This window comes from Aptenodytes forsteri, unplaced genomic scaffold, assembly GCF_000699145.1.
Source record: "Aptenodytes forsteri isolate BGI_AS27 unplaced genomic scaffold, ASM69914v1 Scaffold310, whole genome shotgun sequence".
Lineage (NCBI taxonomy): Eukaryota > Metazoa > Chordata > Aves > Sphenisciformes > Spheniscidae > Aptenodytes > Aptenodytes forsteri.
In genome coordinates this window covers 850,334-860,078 of record NW_008795680.1, presented here as the reverse complement: position 1 = coordinate 860,078, position 9,745 = coordinate 850,334, and the positions used below count along the sequence as shown (strand labels likewise).

At 58.0% G+C, this 9,745-nt stretch overlaps 1 protein-coding gene across 1 annotated transcript; it reads left to right on the top strand.

Moving 5' to 3' along the window:
- The first annotated feature begins 4,880 nt into the window (after positions 1-4,880).
- On the top strand, positions 4,881-5,330 carry LOC103901743 (calmodulin, striated muscle). The gene has a single exon (XM_009282674.1). It carries the CDS (start codon positions 4,881-4,883, stop codon positions 5,328-5,330), a length of 450 nt encoding a protein of 149 aa, XP_009280949.1.
- Positions 5,331-9,745: the final 4,415 nt, after the last annotated feature.

Sequence of the window (9,745 nt, the reverse complement as noted above, 5' to 3'; positions counted from 1 at the left end):
GCCTGCCTCGTCTGAGTCGCTGCCATGGGTGCTGCCAGACGGCAGCAGATAAGCACGTACCTGCACTTCTCCAAGCACACGCAGCTGGCCTCCCGCCGCACACGCCGGGCGGAGGGCTGTAGCTCGCACAAGGAAGCCGTGGTTTTATTCAAAACCCTTTTTCTGTCACGGTTCCTCTTTGCACCACTGCAGCCGGAGAGGAGGCGAGCCGGTGGTTTTACAGCTCCGTGTGCAGCGTGGGGCCCGGCAGCCACCGCCCTTCGTGTGTGACGGGCGGTTGCTGTAAAACAGGGCACAGCTGCCTGACTCACTCCAGCGCTTGCATCACTCTCCTCCATTTCTGGGGGAAAAGGGATCGGCGGCAATAATCCCTGCCCTCCCGGGGCACCGAAACCTCCTTCCTACAGAAAAGAAACCACCCCGCAGAACCGAAAGGCTCCCCATTTAGCAAATACTTTCAAATCCTCTCCTAGGCCAACCTTCCGAAGCGGCCCTGAGCGGAAGGGGGACGGGGCAGACTCCCCTCCACCGGGGCAGCTTCCCCGGGGCGGTGGGGAGCACCCGGTTACAGCAGCATGACGAAACCGTCGGGTCTCCGCAGCCCTCCCGAAAGCTGCGGCCTGACCATGTAGGGCGGCGTCTGGGCAAGCCTGCAGCTCCCGGGGAGAGCGGCCCAGGCTCCACACCAGCTCCCTCGGGCTGGCCGCGCTCCCCTGGGTCCCCCGCTGCACCCCCGGGGCCCTGCTCGGGAGTGAAGGCACAGCTCAGTTTGCAGGGACAGGGTTTACAGCTGAGCTTCGACCTGTGAAGCTGAGTTTTGATCTGGAGGGGACTCAGCCCTTCCCAAGCAGGGCGAAGCCAGAAAAAAGGCTTTTTGCCAACAAAAAAAAAAGGGGGGGGGATTAGTGAGATGCTGGGGTACACGGCTTGTCCTCAACAGAGAGGAAATCCTGCAGAGCGCCTGCTTATCCTCCCACGCGTCGGGCTGGGGCTGAACCTTCGTCTCGTTGTCCTGTAGCCAACAGACAGCAAATTAGCCAAAAAACTTAATTTCCCTTTAAAAGTAAATTCCCCCCCGACTCCCGGTGGTTCCTATCCCCGCTCCGTCCCTCCTGGAGGAATGTGCAGACCGCAGCCGTCCGCCTCAGCCCTCGCTTTGCTAGACTAAACAAGCCGGGCTTTCCTGGTTTCCTCCTGTGCTGAACTCCGTCGGGTCTTGGCCAGCCCTCCCCTCGCCTGTGCTGCCAAACCACTGAGCCAAGACCCCCCCCCCCCCATGTACGGGGAGGCCCTGGGACACAGCGGGGTGAAATACCCAAGGGCAGAGGCGGGACCTGGGCCAGCGTCGCGTCCCCAAGCCCCGCTGAGCCCCTACGTCCTTGGCCACCCTGGCCGTAGCGACATCCCCATCGTGGCCAGGGAAAGGGAAGGCGTCCGTGCCCGGCGGACACGTGGGCACCTCCGCCTTCGGTAAGCAGCTCCCCGGCCCCGTTATTTACCTTTGGAGATCCACCCAGCGGATACACGCAGAGAGGAGCCAACACCACCCCAGTTTACAGGTAAGACCTTCCCGGAGTTGGGGTCAGAGCAGGGCATGTCCCTGATCTGAGCATCTCCCCAGCACCCCGATCCCAGCCTCCCTCCTCCGCCGCGGTGACTTCTGGCAGGCCCAAAAGTGGAACCGCGGTCCCTTCGCTCGGGCTAGAAAAGCCCGACCTCAGGAACGCTGCCCTGCAGACCCTGCAGTTCGTCCTCGGCTTTGGAAACCTCCGTTAAAACGATGCCTAAAATAAAACACAAGCCACCAAAGCCCGAATTTTACACCCAGCAGCTGCCGTCCCCTGGGGACCCCTGCAGCCGTTGCGGGATCATGCCCAAGCTCAGCCTCTCCAAAATCCCGTTTTCCACATTAAACCCCGATGCAATTTATGCTGGGCTCTGCGGAGGTTCCTCCCCGTCCCCACGGACGCTCACGGGACCGTCCGGCCTCGGTGCGTCTGGGCTCGCGCAGGGGCACGGGGCCCCACGGAGGTTTCTTTGTCGGAGCGGTCTCCCTCTCAGCCTCCAACTTTCTCTTTTTCCATGAATTCATCAGCCTCCCCCCCACCTCAGCCGCCGCCTCGTCTGCAAATGTAAACCCAGATGTCGCCGCACACATCTGCGCACATCTGTGCTTGCGTTACGAGCCGCGCAGGCTCGGGATAATCCAACTGGGTGCTTTAACCGTCTGGTCTGGTCTTTTTTTTCAGCCGTTACCTGGATCAGACCGCTCAAAGCAAGACGCTGAGGTTGAGCAGGGCGATGCCGCCTGGAAAACGCCGTGTGAGGCTTTAACGTTGGCCGCTTGCACCCTCCTTCGTCAAAGCATCGACCTTTCCAGCTCCGGTTGGAGACATCCCGGGAAAATCGGCTGCCAAAATACCCATCAGCCGGCGGCTGCGTGCTCCTGCCTTCCACCGTGGTGGCCTCGCCGTTTTCCCGTCCTACCCCGCTGCCCATCTCGGATACCGTAAATAGGACTCAACCATAAACAGCGGGATTTTATGGGCCAGCAGGCAGTTTTATTAGGTTAATTATCCTGCCATGCTAATGAGGGCGCAGTTAAGCACAGTCAAAATCAAGGGCTGGCTTGACCTTCTCCCAAAGAGTGATGCAAATGTGGGAGGCAATGGGTGCTGATGATGGAGAGGTCGTGGGTGCTGACAATGGGTGCTGGTGGTAGGGAGCTCGTGGGTGCTGACAATGGGTGCTGGTGATGGAGAGGTCGTGGGTGCTGACAATGGGTGCTGGTGGTAGGGAGCTAGGTCGTAGGTCGTGGGTGCTGACAATGGGTGCTGGTGGTGGGGAGGTGGTGGGGGCTGACAATGGGTGCTGGTGGTGGGGAGGTGATAGGGAAGCAAAACCCCCCAGAAGTTTCCAGCTTCGCTCAGCCCCAAGGGACACCCAGGACAGAGCAATCTCTTTGTCCTCAGCAAAGTGACCCAGGGTCCCCCCAACCAGCCCACCCTCATTTTTGGAGCTCAAACAACTTCCCCTGTAGCTTGAACAAACACCTTAATCCTCCCGGGCTTTGAAAACGCCCGGTTATCTGATGGTGTTTGCTTCTCCCAGCTGGGTTCGGGCCAGCTCCCCCTCCTCTTGGCTCCTTGCTTGGCTGCCCGGGGCTTTTTCACAGCAATTTTGATTCAATCTTATTAAATCTGGAGCAGAACAGCAAGCGTGGGCAATTAGACAGACAATTAGGGAGCAGCTCGTTGTACAAGAGGAGCTGCCAGGACCTCCCCTCCCTGAAACGCGCTCGCGGGGCGAGTAGTGCCGTGCCTCTTGCCAGACAGGTTCCCGGCACGGCTCGGCCGATTCCTCCCTGCAACTGCAGCATTTAACGTGCCCGGAGTTTTTTCCAGATGAGGTTTTCCTCGAGGCGGTGATCCCCTCCCAGACTTTGTCCTACCTGGAGGCCCCATTTCCCATGTGTTCCTCAGTTGTCCCGTGGGTTGGCTTCTGTTTTGTGGCCTTCCCTCCAAAGCCCACAGCTCTAATTCCTCACTGGGTTAAACTGGGGTAAACTGGTGCCATTGTCTTGTAGCCAAGAAAGTCAAACTATCTTCTGCTTCCACCTGATCATCTGGTCTATTAGCTCCTTGGCCCAGCTGGTGAAGGTCGCTTGGCTGTTACGGGCACGTAGGAAAGAGGGATGGATGGTTGGAGGGAGAGGTGGATGGATGATAATGGGAACGCATGGATGGACGGACAGATGCATGGACGGATGGTTGGAGGGAGGGATGGATAGTTGACTGGATGGATGGTTGGGCAACTGGATGTATGGGTGGATGGACAGATGAATGGATGGATGATAATGCGGTTGGGTGGATGGATGCACGCATGGATGGACGGTTGGGTGGCTGGGTGGCTGGTTGGTTGGTGGGATTGATGGATGGATGGATGGATGGATGGATGGATGGATGGATGGATGGATGGATACATGAATGGATGAACAGATAAATGGAGGGATGGATGGACGGACAGAAAAATAGCCCTCATTGTCATTTGCCTCTGAACCCCGCTGTACTCCCTGCTGTAAGAGATGAGTAAAAATGAAAGCAGGCCATTACAACATGGTTAACCCTCACTCAGCCCCGGGGTTAACCCCTGACTAACCAGGGCAGGACTCATGACACCGCTCACCTGATGCACCACCACGTCAGCTGCCCCGGGGGCCACGGGGCTCTTCTCGGGGAGCCCAGAAGAGGCGTCACAGCTGATTCAGGTCTCCGTCAGCGCGGAGCACATCAGCTCCAGGCAACCAGGCTCTGCCTGGACCTGCACAAGGGAACCCTCCCTCGGCAGGTTTGACACGCTGCCAGCATCGCCATGGTGGCCCTGGGGCTGGAGAGACTGGGGGCACCCCTCTCAGCGGCCCCATGCAGGGCTGGAGGCCTTTGCACAACTCCACACTCCACCAAAATTGCCTTAAAATAGCCAAAAACAGTGTGTATCACCCCCCTTCCGCCAGCACCCTGCCTCTCCCCAAAACCACCGCTTTGCTGCAAGCCACAGCGCAAATCCCTTAATTAGGTGGTTCGTTAGGAGCCGGCCCCACAAAATGCCACCGGAAGCCGGGGTGGCCCAAGGGGGCTGGCGATCACCCTTCTTCTCCAGCACCCTGAAACTCCCCCGCCCGCTCCGCCAGGATCTGGCTGAACCGTGTCTGCTGACCCCGTGGCTCGGCCTCTCCTGCGTGCCCCAGCTCCTGCCTCCTCCTCCTCCTCCTCCTCCTCATCCGGGGAGAGGCAGGGAAGGAGGGAGGAGGCCCCATCCACGCCTCCCCGCCGGCGCGCCGCAGCGTGCCGGGGCAGAGCCGCATGCAAGCGGGGAGCACCATGGCCGAGCGGCTGGGGGAGGAGCAGATCGCCGAATTCAAGGAGGCTTTTTCCCTTTTCGACCGGGATGGAGATGGTTGCATCACCACGAAGGAGTTGGGCACTGTCATGCGCTCGCTGGGGCAAAACCCCACCGAAGCGGAGCTGCAGGACATGGTGGGGGAGGTGGACGCCGACGGCAGCGGCACCATCGATTTCCCCGAGTTCCTCTCTCTGATGGCAAGGAAGATGAGGGACACGGACAGCGAGGAGGAGATCCGCGAGGCTTTCCGCGTCTTTGATAAGGATGGCAACGGCTACATCAGCGCGGCAGAGCTGCGGCACGTCATGACCAACCTGGGTGAGAAGCTGACGGATGAGGAGGTGGACGAGATGATCAAGGAGGCCGACTGCAACAATGACGGGCAGGTCAACTACGAGGAGTTCGTGAGGATGATGACGGAGAAGTGAGCCCCACCACCACCACCTCCAACCCCATCCCGCAGGTAACTCGCTGGGATGCAGCTTCGTGCCCAACCCCACACCCATGCAAAGCCCCAGACCAATGGGGGTCCACCCCACCCATCGCAACGGCCACCCCAAATCTTGGATATTGCCCATCCCGACCACCTCCTGCCCTGCAACTCTTGCTGGCGGTTGGAAAAATCGATGTTCATGGAGTTTTTTTTAATTTTTCTTTAATTTCTTTGTAGGGAACAGAGGTCGTGGTGATCCCCCAGCCCCTCCATCCCCTACTGCCTTCTCTCCACCATCCTGGGCTGGAAAATCCTCATTTATCCCAGCCAGAGCGTCACCAGCCAGCGTCTGTGTCGGATGCGGGCGTCCCACCTGGCAGGATGGAACTCAGGGTGTGCAGATGGACACGGGGGGTTATCTCCCCACTGCTCCCCACGAGATGCACCCCTCGTGTCCATAGAGGTGCCGCTGGCCACCACGTGTCCCCCGGCACCACGCCGAGTCCAATAAAGAAATGTCCTCCCGCGTCCTGGTGGCTGCCAGTGCTTCCTTCAGCTTCTCTTTGGAGTCCCTGCTAAAAAACAGCCTCCCCAAATCACCGACATCGGTGCATCCCAGCCAGGGTCAAGCCCCGCATCACCCTCCTCCTCTCCCCCCCCGCCTCCTTTTTCCCTACAAGCTGGAAAGATGCCCCTGATGGGTGCTGGGCACCCTCCAGCTGCAGCCCCCTGGGTTGTGGCCGTCCCCACTCCAAATCCCCATCGCTTTTGGGGTCTATCTGCACTCCCAGGGTGTTGGGGGCCCTTTTCTCTCCGCCCGCCCAAGCTAAGAGGAGAGTTGGCAGCTGGGTTTAGCCCTAATCCCCATCCCAAAGATAAGTAGAGCAGGATTCACCTTTCCTGGCCATAATCCACCCTGTCATGCTCCCCGTGACTCAGTTTCCCCACAAAGAGGGTGAAACCCAATTGCAGCAGCCCTCCCGCCCCGGGCTGAGGTGATTCCCTACACGGAGGGATTCGAAGCTGAATTAATTGTAATGGGTCTTATTAATGCTCAGGCACTAACGAGCAAACGGGGAGGCGGTGTGAGCGGGGCATAGCTGTTTCGCGGGGGAGATCGCAGCTCCGGGGATGTTCAAGCTGCCGCGAGGACCTCACCCCCCCCCCCACATCCAGCCTATCCCTGGGGCCGGGATCTTTGGCAATCCCGGTTGTTTTTCCAACACTGGGAAAAACGGGCAGGTGCCTGCACGCCGGCCGGCAGGGCTGAGCACATCCACGCTCGCTCCACCCCAGGCACGGCCCCCAGCCCAGCACCCGGCACCTTCACCACGTGCTGCCCTCTTGCTCGTGCACCCAACCTGCCCGCAGCTCTGCAGGGGACAAGAGCGGGGCAAAGCCTGGCAAAAAAAAAGCCCCAAATCCAGCAAAATCAAGACAAGCGAAGGGGGTCACACCGGGCTATTGTGCCTGAGCCGCTAAAATTAGACCTTCCGGAAAACATGATTATTTATTAATGCTGTTTCAGAGGCAAAATCATACCCTGTATTTTTAGGCTTGACTTTTTCTCCTTCTATTCTGGGGTGGTTTAATTTCCAGAGTATTTTTTCACACCGCTTATCCTGAGCTGGTTTTTCTTAACGATGGTCTTTAACGGGAGGCTGGACCCTGTCCAGAACACCGGCCTTGCGGCCCCATCAGCAGCGGCAGTTTATTTGTGCTTTTGCACCGGAGACATTTGCCCATTTCTCCCCCAGTTGGATGCTCAGGAGAGCGCTGGGAAGGTTTCCACCAGCGTCGCTCGGGATGGACAGACAGACAGACGGGAGGGTCCTGTTTGCTTCAGCATTGCCAAGGGAAGGGATTTTGCTTCCCAAATCCAGCTTTCGAGGCCCAAATCGCCCCGCTGGAGGGGAAGGAGCTGACGGGGTGTGCAGGATTCGTCTCGGAGCTTGCACACTGCCTCCCGCCACGCGGGGCAGATCCGTGACTCACGGGGCGGTTTGGATCGGGCATTGCTTAATGATTAAATGAATTGAACGGGTACAGGCGATGCACCCGGTGCCTGGGAGGTGGGGAGAAAAGGGGGGACGTAGGGTGCCAAGGGAGAGACCCGCCATTGCCACCCCAAAACCTGGTCAGGATGGTCCCCTGCACCTGGGGATGGAGATTGCAGGATGGGACCTGGGGTAGGGATCACCTGGGATGGGTCCTGGGGGACCATCTAGTGTGGGACCTGGATTAGGGGTCACCTGAGATGGGTCCTGGGGGATCACCTAGGCTAGGACCTGGGGCATCCCTTGAGATAAGACCTGGGGGATCAGCTAAGAGGGGTCCTGGAGGAGGGTCACCATGGAGGGGTGAGACATGGGGGACCATCTAGGATGGGGCTTGGGGGATTATCTCAGCTGAGTACTGGGAGATCCCTTGGAATAAGACCCGGGGGATCATCTAAGATGGGACCTGAGGGGGGACCACATGGGGTGGCAGAGGAGGGATCACTTAGAATGGACCATGGGGGATCACCTGGGGTGGGACCTGGGCGTTCATCTAGGATCAGACATGGGGATCACCTAGAACAGGACACAGACGATCCTGCAGGATAGGGCGTGGGGGATCCCTTGGGATGGGACTTGGGGGGATCTCCTGGATGCAGACTGTAGCAGCTGATCCCATCTCCACAGCTGGCAAACAAACTTCCACCACCTTTCCGTATATTTCCCTCCAGCCTTTCCAACAAAAAAGCCACCAAGGGCTCCAGCACCACCCGAAAACAGGGGCCCAACCGTACCCCCCCATCGCTCCCCTTCCCCTGCTCACAGTTCTGCTTCACCTGGACACAGGTTTTCTCTAAAATGATACTTTTTAGGAGAAAAGCAGCTCATGAACCCCCCAGTGTCACCCACCGTGGGGGACCGGAGATGCTTCTGCTCCAGCGCTGCTGAATCAGTCACAAATTCTCCCCATGACCTTTTATTTTAGCAAAATGAGACATTTTAATAATATTTCAACAACTGGGCTTTAAAAACACATTAATTAAACGTTGGGGAAACAATACTGAGACCCCTCCAAGAGGAACCAAGGAGCTTTTCTGAGCCCTCCCAAAGGACGTTGAAAAGAAGGGGGGGATTTTTTTTTCCCCCATTTTCCCCATTTGTTCCCCCCCTCCCGCAGCCCCACGGGGCTGCGGCTCCCTGCCTCCTCCCCGGCAATAACTCTGCTCTTAAGCAAACATGACGTATTGCCTGGGAAATGTCGCTGCCCACGGGAAGGGGAGGCCCCTCGACACCCGGCTGCCATAAAAAAGTGAGGAAAAAGAAAGATTTTTGAAGTGGGGTTGATCCGGGTTTGTGGGGCGAGGGGTTAGGGGATGCCACGGAGGAGAGCTCGGTTGGGCTGCAGGAAGCCAGGTTCTGCACAGGGGAATAAATAACTCAACGAAACCCCTCCCCATTTTCCCCATTTGTTCCCCCCCTCCCGCAGCCCCACGGGGCTGCGGCTCCCTGCCTCCTCCCCGGCAATAACTCTGCTCTTAAGCAAACATGACGTATTGCCTGGGAAATGTCGCTGCCCACGGGAAGGGGAGGCCCCTCGACACCCGGCTGCCATAAAAAAGTGAGGAAAAAGAAAGATTTTTGAAGTGGGGTTGATCCGGGTTTGTGGGGCGAGGGGTTAGGGGATGCCACGGAGGAGAGCTCGGTTGGGCTGCAGGAAGCCAGGTTCTGCACAGGGGAATAAATAACTCAACGAAACCCCAAAAAGCCCTTTGCAAATACGTCGTTCCAATATTTAGTTTGGCGGAAAAACGTTTCATTTCTCAGGAGTGTTTTTAAACTTGTTTTAAAGTGCTTTTTCTCGCTGATTTTCCACTTTCAGGTTATTTGTGAAAGGAGAAATTACTGTCTGTGGGAGAAATTAAGAAACAAAAAAAACACACCACAAATCGCCCCACGACCGGGCACGGGGCACGGGGCAGTATGGGCAACGGTGCGCGGGGATGGCCAAGATGATGCTGAATGGAGCAATTTGGTGCCAGACCCAGCGCTGAGCCCGAGGTTGCACCAGATGGGGCATTGCTTCGGGGCAAAGTGCCTGATTTTGGGACTGGAGCAGTTGGGTTTACTCCCTTTTTTTTTTGGCATTAGCCTCTCTGTCGCATGTGGGACTCTGGGTACCACCACGACGCAGGTGCCCCAACAGCATCCAAAGCACCGGAGCTGCTTTGAATGACACGAGTTTCCTTGGACTCAGCTCACAGCCGGGCCAAAATCGTGTTACCCTCTCGGCCGCGCTTGCCAGGGCATCCAGTGATGGGGCTTGGGGGGCTGCGTTGGGCTTCCCACGGTGGGGAAAGGCTCCGGCCCTGAAAGTCTGCGCTGAATCCTGCCGGGTCTGCACCAAAACTGCCTC

What these genes read in the sequence shown, in the direction of transcription:
- LOC103901743 (XM_009282674.1), top strand. Translation starts at nt 4,881, where the DNA reads ATGGCCGAGCGGCTGGGGGAGGAGCAGATCGCCGAATTCAAGGAGGCT.